Here is a 20,163-nt window from a genome sequence, read left to right as displayed (position 1 = left end):
GTAAATTTCTGGGGTAGCTATTAATATCATTATTCCATCCATCCATCATCCAATCCTATGTCACCCCATGAGGAGCATAGGAGTCCGGGGCTAGGCAAGTTGTCCTGATGTTGAAGATGAGTGACCAGCCTCACTCATCCCTGAGTGGCATTATGTGAACAATAAACCCCAACCACCTCATGGTTATAAACTTGCACTGGCTCAATCCGATTGGAACGCCTTACCTACCCACTAAACCACCAGGCGTCAAAATATGGTTATATGGTCACCACCCAGTGTAGTAAATAGTTTCCTGGTGTACAGGAAACCATTTGGCTTGTCACTCAGTGTAGAGTCACCCACAGGCAGAAGGAATGAAGGAAAGAAAGACAGAAGAGGGAGTGTAAAGTCACCCGTAGGCAGAAGAAAGAGGAAAGAAAGACAGAAGAGGAAGGAAAGAAGAGAGGAAAGGGCAGACACCCAAAGCAACATTACATCGAGTGAGTGGATGGTGCGCACCCCCACCTACCACAAAATTATTATTATTACTATCATTATTATTATCATTATTATTATTATTATTATTATTACCTGTATTATCTGATTTTGGAATGATCATACAGATTTCCAGGTGGTTATTATTATTATTATTATTTTATTTTATTTTTTTCTTATTGTATTTTTATTTTCTGATTTTGGAGTGGTCTTTCTGGGGTAGTTTATTTTGATGTGTTTGCTACCCGGTACATGATTTTACATGTAGTGATGCTAGTATGATTTTACACGTAATGATGTTAGTGTTGAAGATGGATATAGTTCATTACCTTCATAGCCTATGTGGTTGGTCCTTGACTTAGGATATATGTGTCCATGTGTAAAGTGTATGGTTTGTGGTTGTGTACATCTAACGATGATATGAGTTATTCCATGGTATGAGAATGTTTTTATGTAATGATCATGGTAATTAAGGCACTCCAATCAGATTGAGCCTGGGCTGGTTTATATCCAAGGAGTGGTTGGGGTTATTACTCACATAATGCCACTCAGGGGTGAGAGAGGCTGGTCACTCTTATCTTAAATGTCAGGACCAACTTGCCTAGTCCCGGGCTCCTACGCTTCTCATGGGGCAACACAGGATTAGGTGATGAATGAATCGTGAGTGTTGAGTGCACTGATGTTTGATGACACTTGGCATTTGTATTATCAGTGTATTTAGCAAGTTATGTTATTATGTTGTGGGGCATGCCTAGTATTTTGTGAAGATATGTGTTAGTTTGTATTGGATGAGTGTTACTTAGTGATACTAAATGTGATGTGTCACAGTATATACCGGTAGGCCTATTTGATTTTCTTCTTTGTTGTAGCCTAGTTGGTGAGAAGTGTAGCTGTTTGTTGATTTGCGGAGAGCTGCTCTGTTATTTGCTGTCCACGAATTTCTTATGCTCTGATAAGTTTGAAGTACCAGTACCGTATCATATGGAGTTTGAGTTATGGTGGTGTCACCTGCAGAGATATTAGCTGTGTGATGGAGTATTGTATGTAAGGGTTTGGGATGTCACTCATCATATTTAGGCCAAACAGAGTAGGAGAAAGAATGGACTCCTGAGGCAGATAGTTTAGGTTATTACCAGCCGGAAAAGCGAAGCTTGAACAGTATTGTTGTCCATTTGTTTGTGTGTCTGTAAGCACAGTAACTTTACAGCCGCTTAAGCTATCGTCACAAAATTCTACAGGTGTGTAGTAGGAAAAAAAAGTGATCACAAGTTCATAATTGGTGAAAGTAGGTCAAGGTCTGTGTGTCTGTTACCATGATAACTTTGCAACCGCTCAAAATATCATCAAAAAATTTTACAGGTGTGTAGTAGGGATGAAAATCTATGAGTATTATTTTCAGTTTGTGTGTCTGTCTGTGTCACTTTTAGCATGGTAACTTTGCAACCGTACAAGATATAACAAAATTTTACAGATGTGTAGTTGGGATGAAAATCTCAAACGAGTTCGCTATTAGTGAAAGTAGGTCAAGGTCTATGTGTCTGTTACCACGGTAACTTTGCAACCATTCAAGATATCACAGAATTTTACGGGTGTGTAGTAGGGATGAAAATATCCTGTGAGCTCGAAATTGGTGAAAGTAGGTTGAGGTCAAGGTCCTATTCAGGCTGCACTAGATATGTATCGGCTTGCGGCCGGTCTGATTCCCCCCTTTGGGGGCCTCTAGTTATTATTGCAGTACAGTACCCTCGTGTCCAAGACGGTAATATTGTCACCTGAGGGTCCCGTCTAGGACGAAAAACATCTTGGACCAACAGAAGACCTTATGGAAAAAATTAATACTGCTAGAAAATAACCGATGAGTGCCCCTAAAAACATAAACCTAGACCTATTTTGGCACCAAAACAAATTTCCTCACGTTGAAAGTGTATGTTTCTGAGCTTATCTCCAGCTTAGTACCTTAGCTCAGTTATCTCCAGCTTATTATCCTGAGGTGGATGGCAGTACTTCATGGGGTTAGCAGACAGTTTCCTAGGTATGGTTATGTAAGGAGAGGCAACAGCCTAGGGACAAACGCTGAGTGCAACACACGATAAGGGTGTCCATGATGCTCCGGTGAGATGCCGTGCTCATCATGTGACCAGATGCCAATATTTTATTGGACAACATCTCAACCATGTCACTCTCCTGTGCGTGGGAACCATGTAGGACCAGGTGAGACCGTCATAGCTGTATTTTCCTTGGATTTGGGCCGTTATGAACTGTTGGTTCCGTATTGGACGTATGCAACCGTTGTACGGCAATATTTTGGATTATTATTTATGGTCTCCGTCTTGGATATGAAACATCTTGGACAAACTCATCTTGGGCGTGGGAGTACTGTGTTATTATTATTATTATTATTATTACTACTACTACTACTACTACTACTACTACTATTACTCTTATTATTATTGTGTTATTCATTATGAGATAGTTTTCTTCTGAGTTGTTGCTAAGCTGTTTGTGTACTGGTAGGTTTTTGTGAGGCTGTGTGACAATATGTAAGCAGTGGCTTTGTAAAATGAATGAACACAGTGTAACTTCCAGTGGTGGATAGTGCAGAGGGCTTGACATCTGTTAGTTGTTGCTGGAAGGCAAATTATTATTACTTGTTTAGTTATTTTTGTTTAACAATGCCATTACAGGTTTGGTGCATAAGATTTGTCACTGGTGTTGTCAGTCTATCTACCGTATCTATCTATATGTAACGTGATGCCATAATCCCGAGAGGGGTGGCCATTTGTCTTGGAGTTAGGCTACTGGTACCGGTAGTTGTTTTACGGGGAGGGACATTAACCCTTGACCAACTCACATGTTGACACATAGGATACATGTACAGGTTGGTTATACAGGTACCACCCAGCGTTGTAAATGGTTTCCTGGCATACAGGAAACTATTAGGCTTGTCACTCAATGTACCGATAACGCCACCTGAAAAGGAAAGAATAGTAGTAAAAGATGACATGAAAAATGGAAGGAATAGTACCATGAGAGGTGAGGGCAGACAGAAGAATGATAAAGGTGAAGTAAGAGGTAGGCAGCATTACTTCAAGGGAGTGGATGATGGTTGCCACCACCTACCACACATCAGTGTTGTAAAGGTACAAAATGGAAACTTGTATTTTTGAGAGAGGGCTATAACAGATTGTAATTTGTAGGTAAATATAATTTAGGCTGTATCCTAGAGAAAGCATAGAGATGTTAGTGGTGGAAAAGAAGAAACATCTCTAAGGAGGTTGTTGGGTTTGAAGAGAGTGGTGTTTTAGCTTAGGCAAAGTTAAAGAAAAGAGAATTTACTGTGTTGGTGTATATAAATAAGTAGCTACTGAAGTTTAAAGCATTATGCAGTGATGCCTTGTGAGCTTTTTTGTATTTTTTGGTGATCTTGTAAATGGTTTCTGTAAATGCATTTTTAGATGGTGTCTTTGGTACTAAAAGAGTTGCTTGTTTATGTAGCTAACGGCATTAGAGTTGGCCATATGGAGAGATTTGGAGAATGGGATTGCCTAGGAGGGTTTATGTAAGGTGGAGGAGGAAAGAGGGATGAGGAGCTAAAGGATGAAGAGGAGGGATGTAGTAGGGAAATGTTATGTGTAAGGGTGGTGTGAGTAGGAGAGAGGGCAGTCTGGTGGTGGGGGACATGATGACATGGAGGCAGTTTGGTTGTGGTCACCCCTTCTTAAATTAGGATGTCTGGCTATAGGCAGATATTTTGAAATTTAACTGTGGTCTTGATGAAGTACTTTGGTCATCAGTTTGGTTTAGACATTCCTGAGACATTTTGCTATTGCTAATATTCATCCTCAAAAAAACTTAGTGTTTGGCTCTCGTGACGTAGAAAATTAGCTGTTGGAGGGAGATTTGGACAGTGTTAAATGAATAGGTGCCATAACTAAGAAAGTACAGATTAGTTAGCTACCGTACGGGTGCATGTCTTTAGACATTATTAGGTGGAGTTGGACACCCTAATAAGAAATGAAAAGTTACTTGATCCAATTTATTGCATAGAGAGAGGAAGGTAACTAGTGTGTACCAGAGCAAAGGTATGAGATGGAAAGATGATTGGAGAATGAGGTGGAAAGATGGAGGGAGAATGATATTGAAAGATGACTGGGAGGATGAGGTGGAAAGATGATGGGAGGAAGAGATGGAAAGATGACTAGGAGGGTGAGATGGAAAGATGACTGGAGGAATGGATACAGTGCTTTTGGAGAAGCTTGTGAGGGTGATGAGAGACAAAAGTAATGATTCTCTTGCTTTCTGCCTGGCTGAACTTTGGGATTAGATGTGCAGAAGATACTGTACTCACAGTTACACCACTGCAAATCATTGTTTTTTTAAATTTAAACAGTGCACTTTATAGTGATGTACTATACTGTGTTGGCTTACAAGTCGTGAATTTGTAAGAAGGGTACAGTAAACAGTTTCCACCAGTGTTGTAAATGCTGGAACTGGTTTAACCTGACAAAGATCCCTAACCCTTTCCAGCTTAGTCAGTGGCCAGGTGTAAACAGAATGGAGGGGTGTTCAGCTCATAATTCCTGCCTTCTAACTGAGGCTCATCAAGTTTCTCTGAACCATGTCTAGGCTAAGTACCATATTAAAGCTTTGTTAGTGGCCCAGTTCCATCAGGTGAAAACCAGCCAACTACAGTAAACCATGTCCTTGTAATGGTGTTGGGATGTTGCTGCCCCAGTGCCTGATTTGTTATAAGCAGCCTTGTAGGTTAGCCTTGCCAACACTGGAAGGGAAGATGATTTTCTCTGGAAATTGCCTCTTTCTAATTCATGTATCCTGATAGGTTGCAAAGCCTTGTTGTTTGCCTCTCTGTGAGATGAAGGGTTTTAATGATGATAATGTACCATACAGCATACAGTAGCTGTGTGCAATGAAGTGTAACCTGATTAATTGCTTGAGCTAGCATGCTAAAAAATACAAAAGTGTCCAGAATATATGGTATGGTACCTCTTGTACAGTTCCAGTGGCGCTATAAATTGCAGTATTTTCAAGTTTACCAGTACCAAACACACTGTAATGGTTTCAGCTTAAACTGAACCCACAACCTTCTCGTGATGCCCTGTAATGCAGTGAGAGAAATGTATAAAGATTTGTATTTGGGTATTATCATCATCTTCACCTCTCTCTCTCTCTCTCTCTCTCCACCTCACATAATCTCTCAGTCAGTCTCTAAATCACCATTTACTTCAGGTGGCCAAACTCGTAATTCTTATTTACGTTTCCCACATCGCCCTCTACATGTAAACCATCTTTTCAGAAATCTTTATTTTTAGTGATTTGACTCTCCATAATTCTGTTGACAAATTGAATCAGTTTATTAAAAGCTGTGATATGTAGTTTCAAATGTGTCTGTTTATAAACAGTTGTAAGGTTAATACATTATAGTACTGTACTTTATTTTCATTGATTCAGAGGAGCACCTGTTGGCATTTGACTGCTGTATAGCAGCAAGGTGGCTCTAGAATCATTGGTTGGACACATTGTTAATGTTACAGTATACCGTCAATAAGGCAGTGGCGTTGAGGAATGAAGGTTTAGTGGAAGCTACAAACACTAGGATTGCCAAGGTAGAAAGATAGAGAGAATGAGCACTTGAGGAGGCAAGAGACAGGGAGGGGGGAGTTTTTGTGTGTGTGTGTGTTGAGTACTCGAATTGATGTAGAATGAGCTATATATTCTTGCACCCAATAAATTTTGAGTTAAAAAAAAAAAAATGCTTGCATCATACCTCATCATTTTAGAACCATTAATTTCAGCTTGATCTGATGGTGAGTCATAATTATGGCTGAGAGTTAAGCATCTTGGATATTGTACTGGAAGTGACCATTGGTGTTATGTAGCGCACTCACAACCGTTGTTCTTGCCCGTTTTAGCCCATGGATACCTTTACATGTACAGTATTTTATTTTTGCTGCCTCCAGACAGTGTTATTCACTGTAGGAAAACTGAATTAGAGGGATAACATATAAGCTTCATAAATCCTTTTGCTGCTGGAAATCCCAAGTTGAGTAAAATTGTCTAGTAGTGACTGGACTAAAATGAAGATGTCATCTGAACGTATGGTATCAGTATAGATTATGGTAATTATAACTTGCCTCTCATCCATGGTATCCTGGGTATTAGATGAGGATGAGCATTATATGCTTGGTATCAGAAGGGTGATAAAGGTTTTGAAATTTCCGGCTTTATTGTTGCATTGGGCAGATTTGTTTCATTACCTTGTAAAGAAATTCATCATCATCCTAATCATATTCTAATTATTAGGCTACACATGTGTGTAGGATTCTGAAAAAAGTAGGGGGACTATTATCAAAGTACCCAGCTGAAATGGGTCACATCCTCAGTGTCAACCATCTGCTCCACATCTTCACAGTCCTTAATACTTAGACTCTGTGACTCATCCTGGTGAATAAAAGTGTCTGGCATGAACCGGACTAGAGTTCATGCACTAGAATTGTCCTGGCCTGCTGGCCATGAGAAGGTTAATTTCCCTAAACCTGTCCAGTCTCTGTGCATCATAATCTGCAAGTTGCTCATTTCCTTTCTTATCTGTGTGTTTATGTCTGTCTGTCACTGTCTATGCATGGCACAGGTATATGTATGTTTCTGATGTTTATCATTCATTCATTCATCATCTAAGCCAGTGTTGCCCCATGAGGAGCGTAGGAGTCCGGGGATAGGCAAGTTGGTCCCTGACATTTAAGATAGTGACCAGCCTCACTCATCCCTGAGAGGCATTACATGATGTTAGCTCTAGATTTTTCAAACTTACTTCATAACACTTTTGCACTCTGCTTGTAGTTGTAGCCTAAGTATTCTCACTTGCAGTCTTCTGGTAGCTTCTGTCCATTACTGATAAATCCTCAGTGTGTCACCCTTCAAGTATATATATATATATATATATATATATATATATATATATATATATATATATATATATATACCGGTATATATTTTTAATAGGTTCTTGATATGTTACAAAAATATTGTCTGTTATAATTCCATTGTTAATGATGCCTATAATGCTGTTTTGCCAGTTTTCCCAAATTTACAATACAGTACTATAATAATTTTTTTTTTAAACACAGCCCTATCTTGTAATGATGACTGTTTGTACTATGTTTCTTCATCTCTATCACGACCCTCAAATGGCACCACCACCTTTCCTAAACCATTCATTTGACACTTCCTTCACATATCTGCCATTTACCTTCCACCACTACAAGCCTTCCCCCCTCCACCAACTTTTAACTACCATCTGTATTTAAAAGTACCTTACATAACATCTAAACCTTTCATATACCTTTCACTTTACACTTCCTTCACATATCTGCCATTTACCTGGTACCTTCCACCATTACAAGCCTTCCCTGATCCAGCAGCTTTTAACTACCATGTGTATTTATGAGTACCATTACATAACATCTGTATTTATAAGTGATTGAGTGATGAGGTTACCTTGAATGTTGGTGGGCATCAGGGGTCAGTTGTGAGCCTCTTGTTGTTTATCATGGTACTTGAAGCCCTCTCATGTGACTTCAGAAATGGACTCCCGTGGGAGATGTTGTATGCTGATGATTTGGTGTTGCTTGCAGAGAATGAATAGGAGGCAGAGGAAAGATTTAGGAAGTGGAGAGATGGTATGGGGCACAAGGGCTTAAGAGTAAATGCAGACAAAAGAAAATTGATGGCAGCTATATAGGGCTGGTGGCAGTACTGTTAAAGAAGAAAATTGGCCTTGTACGAATTGCCACAGTGGCATGAGAAGTACTGTAATTCCATCTTGTGTAGTGTCTGTGATCAGTGGGTGCATAAGAGATATAGTGATATTAGTGGTAGACTGCAAGATAATGCTAATTTCATGTGTGCGGTGTGTTGAGGAGAGCAGGTGGAGATTGTCAGGTGTGAAAGGATTGAACTTACTGGTGAGTCTATTGAGTGTGTGGAAGAGTTTTTTATTTGGGAGACATCGTATGTGCTGGAGGTTGGGCTGGAGCTCTGTGGCTAGAGTGAGGAGTGGTCGGAAGAAGTTCAGGGAGCTGTTGCTTCTCTTGACATTGAGAGGGCTCTCCCTCCATGCTAAGGGATGTTTGTATGCAGCTTATGTTAGGAGTGTAATACAGAGTGATAGTGAGACCTGGGCAATAAGGGAAGAGAATTTTTGCAGGCTCAAATGTACAGAAATGACAATGATTAGGTGGTTGTGCAATGTGTCCCTGAGTGTGAGACTGGAGGGGCTAGGTTTACGATGGAAGAATTGTGTGATAGGATGGGACTAGAGTGTGTTGTTGTTTTGATGAGGAGAGGTAGATTGAGATGGTTTGGGCATGTGGAGAGGGTGGGCGATGATAAGTGGGTGCAGAAAGTTAGAATTGTCAGTGTTAGAGGTAGAGTTGCGAGAGGTTGACTGAAAAAGACCTGGGACATTGTCACTTAGTGTGACCTCAGGGGTAAAGGACTGAATAGGGAAGCTGCCAGAGATCAAGCATGGAGAGCTGCCATTAGGTGACGAAGGCCAGCACATGCAAGCATGATGGAGCCTTAAAAAATGAAACGAAATGTACATAACACCTCCACCTTTCTTATACCTTTCACTTTACACTCCCTTCACATATCTGCCATTTACCTTCCCCCATCCACCAACTTCTAACTGCTGGTACCATCTGTATTTATAAGTACCGTACATAACACCTCCACCTTTCTTATACCTTTCACGTTACACTCCTTTCATATATGTGCCAATTATCCATCCACCACCACAAGCCTTCCCCAATCCACTAACTTTAACTACCATCTGTATTTATAAGTACTGTACTTTACATAACACCTCCACCTTTCTTATACCTTTCACTTTACACTCCCTACACAGATATGCCATTTACCTTCCACTCTTTCTTTCTCCATTCACCAGCTTGTAATATCCATCTGTTTATAAGTCATCATCATCCAGTCCTGTGTTTTCCCATGAGGAGCATAGGAGAAGTTTATAAGTACTGTGCTGCACTATATTTAACTCCTTCAACATGGTGGTGTATGTTGTTGGTTTATTTTAGATACCTCCAGATGTTTTTATTTACATTGAGGGTTTTTTTTTTTATTGAAAAGGTTTATGAACACTTCCAGTATATCTAGCATCTCCTCAAAAAGTCTTCTAAGCTGAATGAAATAGTGTGGTAGGTAGCAGCAAGAATAAAAGTGATATACTTGTGTAGAGAAAGTTAACTGCTGGTAGATTGATATAGATCATGAAGTGCTAAGATAACAGTGCCAAGTACTTAGACTATCACTTTGATTTTTAGGATATCCCTCAGGTGAATAAGGTGGTCTAGTATTAGTGTGATGAAAACAGTTATTTCCATCTGTAGCAGCAGTATGGTTAATTATTAGCTACAAGATAATTTTAAACCTTTTGTCCAGTAGAATTTTGACTGAATCCATCCATATGGTGAAAAATGTACTTGTTTGTATCATAACTGTATTCATTTGCACTAATGTGTGCCCATAGTGTACCATATATATGTAGTTGAGTATTTGTTTATTGTGTACAGTATTGTGTAGATACTTACCTTATTGTACTGTGTATACAGTATATGCATTATGATATGTGTCCAGTATACTGTAGTGCCTCACCCCATCCCCGGGTGGAGAGCAAGATCAGAGTAATGATAATTTAAATTATAATATTAGGTTGAAAAGAATACTTTTTATATTTTTATTTATTTATTTATTTATTTATTTTTCAGACGTGAGGAAGAGGAAGAAGAAGGAAGTGAGAAGGTTGCAGTTAACAATGGGACCGTAGAATCCGAAGAAAATGTAGAGAACCAGGAAGAGAACAATCCTGAGGAGGTGGTCACTGAAGCAGAGGAAATGCCCACCGAAAACTCCAATGCTGTGGTGGACCTTTCTACAGCTGTTCCACCATCCAACAAGAGGCTAAGAGAAGGTAAAGCCACTTTCTCATAAATTATACTGGTAATATGTATAGCCTTGTCACTTTTACTTAGCTTAAAATTGACAGCTCTCCATCGTGAAGGCCGAATTGTAACAGTATATTATTATTGGATTATGATGCTGACCATGTTGTGCTTGCCAAATTTTATCTTTACACTGTTACTCTGACTTAAATGTGATGCACTTTAGGTATGGGCAGGTGTAACTCTAGTCAGTTGAACAAGGTTTGTAGTATTTCAAATTTTTTTATTTATTTTGGCAGTACAGTTAACAGCCATATGCCTTGGTTGTAGTTGATTTAGATTCCTTCATCAGATAGTGTACTTTCCCAAACATCTTCAGTATTATGTAAGCATTGAACAAGTTACGGAGTTGTAGAAAATTCTTACCAAAGTCCACATTTCATATTTTCCAGTTACTCTCACATAACATTGTACATTTTAAAAATTATGGTTAATATTGTGGTGCCTAAATACCATTACCTCAAGTGCCATTCCCAGGCTTTATTTTCAGTACAGGGGATGGGAAATGTCTGCCTGTAAAGTTCTCTTTCTTAGGTTATTAACAGTTCATGTACTTTTTTTTTATGGTAAACTTAATTTTAAATGAATGATGGTATATGCCGGAGTGTTTTTAATCTGCAAAATCCAAGATGGTTCTTCACCTTAAATCTAACTACTGTAGACTAGATGTACTCAGCTATTATCCTTACAGTTGTGTATCTAGGATTTTATGGTGCATTCTCCGTACTTGAGTATTAATTTTCCTTTTTTATTGCAAAGGTACAGGCAGATATTTACAAGAAGTAGTAATTTAGTAGCATAATAGATGTATGCTGTGAGTTGAAACCGATAGTCATTTCTCAGTGAAGGGCATACAAAAAGTTTAATCATTACCACTCCTTGCTGTTACTTTGTTTATGACTGACTATCTGTAGCTTTCACACATTACCAGCTTCGTAGCCTGTTTGCTGTAGCTATATTTTTGATCTTGTAGTGACCCAGTCTTCACTGTGTTACAGCTTTATCCTTGTATCACTTGCTACCTGCCATGATTTCTCACCTGTCTGATTCAGAAGGTTTATTAGCTCCTAGATCTCTTTTGCAACCTCAGCATAACTTTAAACTCTTGGAGTATTTAATATTTCAAAGCTTTCTGATTTCCTCTGCTAACATAAATGTTTCTGGTATCTCTATACATGCATTTTGTATTTAGAAAATTGTGGATATAAACATACGGTACTGCCAGTCGTGCAGTGTAAGTCAGGGATGTTTATCAAAATATCACGACATTTTTACCATACTTTTAGTACTGTTATATACGGCAGGTGAATTGGCAAATTAGATTTATATATATATATATATATATATATATATATATATATATATAGCCATGGAACTTAACTAGGAAATCTTTCTATACGGCACTTGTGGACTGAAATGAAGTATAGACGAAAATAGAAAGTTGAGTTTACAACACTCCTTGTGAAATCACTGATCACCCACATATTCTTTTTTCATCCCGTTTATCATAAACAAGGTTAACCATGATGTAAAGGAATGTCTGTATTATTGTGAGATATGCTGTACCTCCATATACAATGGTAGTATTATTTTAAGTTTTAGAAAATGCAACAAATATTAATTTTATCAGCTATTAAAAATTATATGGTTGTAAATTAGTACTGGTACTAATAAGTCCTTGTTAAAACTCAATCCATCCATCCATCATCCAATCCTACATTGCCTCATGAGGAGCGTAGGAGCCCGGGGCTAGGCAGTTGGTCCCGACATTTAAGACGAGAGTGACCAGCCTCACTCATCCCTGAATGGCATTACATGAGCAATAAACCCCAACCATCCCTTGGATATAAACCTTCACCGGCTCAATCCAATTGGAGCACAGTAATTACCCACTAAACCACTAGGCGCCAAAATTTGGTTATATGGTGACCATCCAGCGTAGTAAATGGTTTCCTGGTGTTTTACTTCCTATGGTGTGTATAAATATAATGCTTTATGATGTCGTGATAATACCAGCATTTATGCAAATCAATGAAAAGTGACTGGAGAACATATTCAAATGTTCATCATGTGTGTTTCAGAATGTAAAGACACTTTTTTTTATTGTGTATACAGCAGTACACATTAAAAAGATAAAGCTGAACAAAACATTTGCTACTGTACATAGTTATGTGAGTGAGGTGGAGGGGGGAAGAGGGAGGGGGAGGCCGAGGATGAGATGGAGGGATAGGGTGGAGAGGTATATGAGAGAGGGGGGTGTGAGTTGGGAGCAGGGCAGTGAAATGGCGGGGGACAGGGCGACTTGGAGGCGATTTGTTTGTGGCCACCCCAAACGGGATTGAGGCGTCTGGCAATAGATAGATAGATGTGCCATATTGTATTATGAATGAGTGAAAGTGATCCATTTGGTAAAATTTCAGTTTAAACATGAAATTGTCTTAGGGGTCCCACCCAAAAATCTGATAATCCTAATGATTCTTGGTCCACTGCCATTCGGATTAATGGACTTTTAAGGGGCTATCACACGGCACCTCATACGAGGTTTGCCGAGGATACGATGGTAAATTGGAACGGTAACGTGGTAAAATTGCTGACGATACCACGGGCATTTGGAACCCGTCTGTATGGATTCCTGCCGACGATACCACGGGCAAAACAGTGTGACCAAAACCCAGGCTACTCGACAGAGAATATATCATACTACATTATTAAACATTTAGCCTAACACTGAATACTTATTAATATTTTACAATAAATATCAATCGTTTTGAAGGCCTTATAAAGAGTTAATATTTCCTACACTGAGGAAAGTGTGATGTCGATAAAATATCACGTGTTTACAACTGAGGACTCCACTGCAGGTAGAGTAGACGAACCAGTCGCCACCTGAAAACACCACCACAACAACAACGTACTGATGGCTTTATCATCGATTTCTTGGACAAGGGCAGCTGAATTCACCCTTATAGAGAAATTGAGGCAGTTCCGCGTGTGTACCAGTTTGTAAACAAAAGTTGCTTCTCCTTATTCTTTATCGAGTCAGCGACTGCGATCACTGTCCACAGTCGCGAGACGGGGCTCTGGCAACAGTGTGAGAAGCATGTCCTTTGCCGAGGATACGAGGAACATGTGTGATAGCGTCCAAGTTTTGTTCCACTTAAATCTTCCTCAGCCGTTCCTGGTACGAGGTACCATGTGATAGAGCCTTTACTGTATTCAGTAATCCTCGTACTATCTGGACGCCCACTTTCAGGACACCCCATTTACCGGACATTGTGGGCCTGGACCTTCGGAACCCAGAAATGGCCAAAAAAAGAAAAAAATCCCCCCAAAATCCTAATTTTTTCCCACCCATAATTTGAAATTGTTGTGCGGCGCCGAACAGCTGTTTATTCCACGGCCCCTTCACCCCTTCCTTCCTCCTCCCTCCCCCCTTCCCTGTCAGTGTTGCCATTTGGTATTTTTCATTACCAAATGTGGGCCAGTTTGGTATTGAAAAATTCGTTTGGTAATGAATCAGAATATTGCATTACCAAACGGATTTTTCACATGTATGAGGATACACAGGATGGAGATGGTGATTGTTAGTCTTATTAATCTGCTAGCCTACATATAGCATGAGAATAGTCAACATGCTGTTAATTATAAGGAGAGTGATTACATGTATTTCCACTTATATATATAATTAGTGAAGAATAAATTCTAGCTTTACGAATTTGTTAATGAAAAGTTAAATTTGGTAATGAAAATTGAGGAGTTTGGTAATGTGGCCGAATTTCTATCTGGCAACCCTGCTTCTCCCTTACCAACAATTACTGCCTAACTGCGATCACGAGTAGATGCTTATCGCAATGGATGCCACACGTGCTCATTTTTTGCGAATAAACAGAGAGTAAACTGCAATACCTTGCCACTAGACCACACAGGAATTTACAATGTTGTGCAGTGTTAAGAAAGTAGAATTTTGAGTGCAAAAGATTAACTGTGGAGTGCTAACTGGTGGCTGAAACTGGCTTGGTGCAATGAACAGAATGTGCAGTGTTAAACAATTATAACTCACAGTGCAAAGAATTACTGTAAGTGCAGCACAATGCTGGATTACAGTACGTGCTTCAAGAGCATTTTTACCACTGCCCTTAGAGAAGGCAGCCACAGACGTGCTGTAAGTACCCTGGCTGAGGTACAGTCACTTCTAATTCCTTATTCTTTGGTTCCTTTTCATTTATTTCATGCTTTATGTCCATTATTGGTGTGAATAGGGTCTTAAGTAGGTTTCAATAGGTGCTATGCATGTCCGGTAGGGAGTTATTTATGTGGCTTTCAAAATAAGGCTGGGTTAGGGTCCTTAAGTACAAGTCCAGGAGGCTGGGGCCCACTATCCGGACGGGACCACTTTCCAGACATGCCTTTGGCTCTATTACGTCAGATAGTAGAGAGATTACTGTATATATATATGTGGTAGGTGGGGGCGCTCACCATCCACTCACTCAATGTAGTGCTGCTCTCTGGTGTCTGCCCTGTCCTCTCCTCCATCCTTCTTTCCTTCCATCTTCTATCATTCTTTCCTTCATTCTTTCCTCGTCCTTCTGCCTACGGGTGACTTTACACTCCCTCTTCTGTCTTTCATTCCTTCATTCTTTCCTCTTTCTTTTCCCTATGGGTGACTCTACACTGAGTGACAAGCCAAATGGTTTCCTATACACCAGGAAACTATTAACTACACTGGGTGGTAATCATATAACCAGATTTTGGCGCCTGGTGGTTTAGTGGGTAATTATTGTGCTCCAATCGGATTGAGCCAGTGAAGGTTTATATCCAAGGGGTGGTTGGGGTTTATTGCTCATGTAATGCCATTCAGGGATGAGTGAGGTTGGTCACTCTCATCTTAAATGTCAGGACCAACTGCCTAGCCCCAGGCTCCTACGCTCCTCATGGGACAACGTAGGATTGGATGATGGATGGACATATATATATATATATATATATAGATGTGTGCGGGTGTGTGTATTAGTACAGTAGTCTTTAACACCACTGTTCTCCGCCCTTTACGTACTACCATAACATTCAGCATCTTCTACTCCAGATTCCCAACCCAGCAGATTTTTTTATATCTTCCCTTCCAGTTCTTTCCTAATGTTTTCATCCTACTGTGTCTCTGGGCTACCACTATATTGTAATGGTAATATGACTGTGGTATGTTGAATGAAGATGCCACCTATCTTCGTCCTTGGTGGGTAAAGAGAAGTTGAGTGCCTTTTACATTACTACCAACATTGCCAACTTATGTCTTTCAGTATTGCTACATGAAGGAATCTTTGTCAGCACTTTTAACCTCTAGGGTATGCAATTCTCCAGCCTCGACTAACCCCCAGGCCTCAAAACAGGCCAATTTTTCTACTTTCTCAAAGGTTAAAAGTTTTTTGCCTGATGTATAGAGCTTGAATTTACACACCTGAAAACACAAACCCCACCCTCCTAGACCCAATAGTTACTGAGCTATGGCCCGTCAAAGTTTATAATAGTTACCGGTCACGGCCCCGGTGAGAAAGAAAATGCATCGCTCGCACCTGATTTCTTCACAAAAATACGTACAAAAATCACCAAAATCAATTTGTTGTGGTGTGTATAGATGTTATAAACCATTGTAATGTGCTTAGAAAAAAAATAAAAGTGATGACAAACCCCCTCATAAATATGATAAATCGTAAAAATTATCCTCCCCTCCTGTCTTCTCCCCATATCTCCAATCCCCTCCCCTCCCCTCCCCTCTTCCTTTCCTCCCCTCCCCTCCCCTCCCCTCTCCTCTCCCTTTCTCCTCCCTCCTCCCCTCCCTGCTGAGCTGTCAATTCTAGCTAGGGAAAATGATCATGAACCCCCCCCCCCATGAAACTGATAAATAGTTAAAATGATCCTTCCCTCCTCTTCCCTCCCCATACCTTCAGTCCCCTCCCTCCCCTCCCCTCCCCTCCTCTCCTCTCTCCTCCTCTTCCCTCCCCATCCCCTTCCCCTCCGAGCTGTCAAATTTAGCTAGGGAAAATAAAATTTCTTTTTCGAGTGGGTGTCGAATAAAGACAGGAAAAATAATTGTGGTGTGCATATCTGTAAGCAAAGACACAAATAAAGTACAGGTAATGATTCAAAAACACACGCCATAAAGCGAAAAAAATACGCAAAATATTTGAGGCCGGGAAGGTAAAGATACTGCATGCTAGAGTGTGAGGGTGGGAGGTGGTAAGGCCAGGAGAGGGTGTATGGGGATGGGGGGATGGGTGGAGACCACCACCAGACACAAAGGAAGGGCCCCAGTGGAGTACAGGGACATGGAGGGAGGGTAGGGGGGAAATACTCTCCTCCCAGATGACTGTGGGGGACATGGGGGGTATCCACATGGGAGGGGGTGGGATGCATGAGGAGGGGGTTGGAGGGGTGGTGGTGGTGGTGGTTGGAAGAATGGTGGGAGGTTGGGTAGTAACAAGGTAGTGGGGTAGAGGAAGGTGGGGGGTACACTCCCCCACTGCCTGAGTGCGGGCCTGGTCCCCCCCCCCCCTCGGTGTGTCCAACACTTAGTTCTGATTGGACAGAAACCATCTACATCACAGCCAGGGTGGAGCCAGCTGCCACCAGTTTTTTGTGGATGTAGCACGATCGGCGTTGCTCGTCCTTTTAAGAGATTGTGCAGAAAACTCGATCGACAAGCTTAGTACTTTAGGGGTTAATAACAAACACAAAACCTGATGACTGTAAACTTGTCCCCCTTCCAACATACCCTTGTACAGTACTTATTTCATCATCTGAACAGGAAAGTAAAAATGTAAAGCATCTAATCCATGTTCTTTGGAAGATAGTATTGTTAGAATTTAATGGTTAAAATTACAGTAAATATGATGCTTAAAGTGAGATTATTTTTTCCATTCTCTCCAATATACAATATGGTGACACACGTTTTGGTACAGACATCAGAGTCACATCGTCAGGTTCAGCGTGTGGACACTGCTGCTGCAATGGTTTTGATGTCTGCATCTTGTATCATTGAAAGTTCTTTCATTCATTTTCTATGCTTCACCTTCAGAGGACACCAAATACTGATATATCCTGTCACACAGGATGAAGTTTCGAACTGCTGTATGGAAATTATCATCAACATAAACACTTTCCCATTTCAGATGTATAATAAAGTTGAATTCGAGGATACATAATCTTAGGTATTGTAGTCATCATAGTACAGAATGTATAGTTTATATTTTATTGGCTTTTAAGAAACTGTTGGTAATGTTTTGCTAATCCCCCCTCCCCCCCAGGTGAGGATGAGTGTGAAGTTTCTGGTGAGTGTGATGCCCCACCCACCTCTAGGCCAAGACTAACTGCCACTCCTGACCCTGCTGCCACACCCACCCCACCTACCACCACCAACCACATGAGTGAGAGTCACTCAGCGGATGGCGAACTGGCAGACGAGACCCCCAAGGTGAACGGCATCAGCAATGGCTACGAGAGTGACAGCAATGGTGGCAACCTGGATGATGTGGACCAGATGCCACCCATACCACCCATCAAGGAGCTGAGCCCTGAGGAGCTGGCGGAGAAGATGAAGCTGGTCCACCGACTGCAGGTAGAGCTTCGCAATGAGGAGATGAAGCTGGTACTCCTCAAGAAGGTCAGGCAGTCCCAGGTGAGGCCTGCAGCCACAGCTAGTAGGGTTGATACTGGGGGAGTCAATGTGTAACATTCTGGGTACATTCTGAGATTGGTGCCGTGACTCTTCATGTGACTCGTTCAGCTTGACACTTGTGTGATGCTTCACTGAGAGGTAATTTCCTTATACAAGGAGTGCCAACTTAACTGAAGTATTGTGGAAGGGGCATTGCTGATCATGTCATAACATTGAGTTACAAAAATGACAGTATGTCAACATTCCTCCTGGTTACACCTGGTTAACTGGGAAAATCTAGAATTTTAATAAGGAATGATTGATATACTGTTACTAACACTGACATAAACGTGTTGAGCACGAGACCAATCTTAGATTTAAACAGAGTTGCGTTCTAAAATATTTATAGAGTAATTTTTTGATGACTGCCTAGTATATAGGTATTAAAAGGGACTGACCCATTTTGTTGAGGCGCAGGTCACATAGGAAGCTGCTAGACTTGATTATGGTTCCTTTAGTCATAACTCTCACAGTTTGACACATATTAAAGCTTATTGAGTGGAATGGGGATCCCATTGACATGAATGCAACTTACTCAGAACTAACTTCATTTATTTTCATTTACTTAAACATATTTCTTTCGCTTTCCTACCCTTGATCTGTGATTTTTCAATTTTTCTTTCATTTGTACTTTGACTACTCAGCATATTGCATTTATTTCAATGTTGCTGTGTAAGGAAACCAAGCTTTTGTTTTTAATGCTTTTTTGCTGTCATGTAGCTCAATATAATGTTAGTACCCCTACCACTGATTTATTACTAAATGCTGTATATGAAGTAAAGTAACTTTGCATGAAGTATAATATATTCATTCCACAACTTCATTGTAAGCAAACCTTATTTTTTACTGTGAAGTTTTGCTTATTTAGCTACTAACCATAGGGTGCGTTAATGTTGCAGGTAATGAAAGAGAACGTAGGAACCAGTGCCAGCGACACCAAGGCTGCTCTCACCAAGCTGCCCTCTAACACCACTGCCACCAAACTGCCACCCTCTCAGCCACCTCCTCTCATCAAGCACGACCTCAGTGCCAAGGTAACAACAGTTTTATCAGTTATAGTATGGAAGTTTATTTGGCTAGGGTATTGATAGAGAATCAGGTTGGTTGGATGAATTATGCACGAAGAAGTTCATCCATCATCATCCAATCCTGCACTGCCCCATGAGGAGCATAGGAGCCTGGGGCTAGGCAGTTGGCCCTGACATTTAAGATGAGAGTGACCAGCCTTACTCATCCCTGAGTGGCATTACATGAGCAATCAACCCCAGCCATCCCTTGGATATAAACCTTTGCCGGCTCAGTCTGATTGGAGTGCAGTAATTACCCACTAAACCACCAGGTACCAAAATTGGTTATATGGTTACCACCCAGCATAGTAAATGGTTCCCTGGTGTACAGGAAACCATTTGGCTTGTCACTCAGTGTAGAGTCACCCACAGGCAGAAGCAAGAGGAAAGAATGAAGGAAAGAAAGACAGAAGAGGGAGTGTAAAGTCACCTGTAGGCAGAAGGACAAAGAAAGAATGAAGGAAAGAAAGGCAGAAGAGGATGGAAGGAAAGAAGGATGGAGGAGAGGAAAGGGCAGACACCCGACAGCAGCACTGCATCGAGCAAGTGGATGGTGAGCACCCCCACCTACCAGTGTTGAGTTTAACTTTATAAATTATTGAAGGCCAAAAAAGATGAGTTGAGGTATTGCTGTGTGACCCCAAGGATAAGGGACTAAATAGAGAGGCTTCTTGAGATCAGGCAGCATGGAAAGCCACCATTAGATGAAAGGCTGACACATGCAAGCATGTAGGAGCCTTTACAACTGATATGAAATGTAGGTGCAAGTGGAATGCCCCTATAAAAAGAAGAAAAAAAAATACAAAAGTACAGATCATTAAGTCTGAATTGGTCAAAATTTTGGAAGCATGAACAGTGTGTGAAGGATTGTGTGGCCCCA

At 40.7% G+C, this 20,163-nt stretch overlaps 1 protein-coding gene across 7 annotated transcripts in view; it reads left to right on the top strand.

Moving 5' to 3' along the window:
• The window catches only part of simj (transcriptional repressor p66-beta simjang), a 68,515-nt gene that overhangs the window by 16,243 nt on the left and 32,109 nt on the right, over positions 1-20,163 (top strand). For all 7 annotated transcript variants that reach the window (XM_080277424.1, XM_080277425.1, XM_080277426.1 and 4 more), the window contains 3 exons: positions 10,275-10,477; positions 17,807-18,177; positions 19,116-19,250. In XM_080277424.1, the coding sequence (XP_080133550.1) occupies positions 10,275-10,477; positions 17,807-18,177; positions 19,116-19,250 (709 nt within the window). The remainder of the gene's footprint in view (positions 1-10,274; positions 10,478-17,806; positions 18,178-19,115; positions 19,251-20,163) is intronic.

Source organism: Coenobita brevimanus, chromosome 69 (assembly GCF_032717465.1).
Source record: "Coenobita brevimanus isolate Jiangsu-jjx chromosome 69, ASM3271746v2, whole genome shotgun sequence".
NCBI lineage: Eukaryota > Metazoa > Arthropoda > Malacostraca > Decapoda > Coenobitidae > Coenobita > Coenobita brevimanus.
This window is presented reverse-complemented; position numbering and strand designations above follow the sequence as displayed.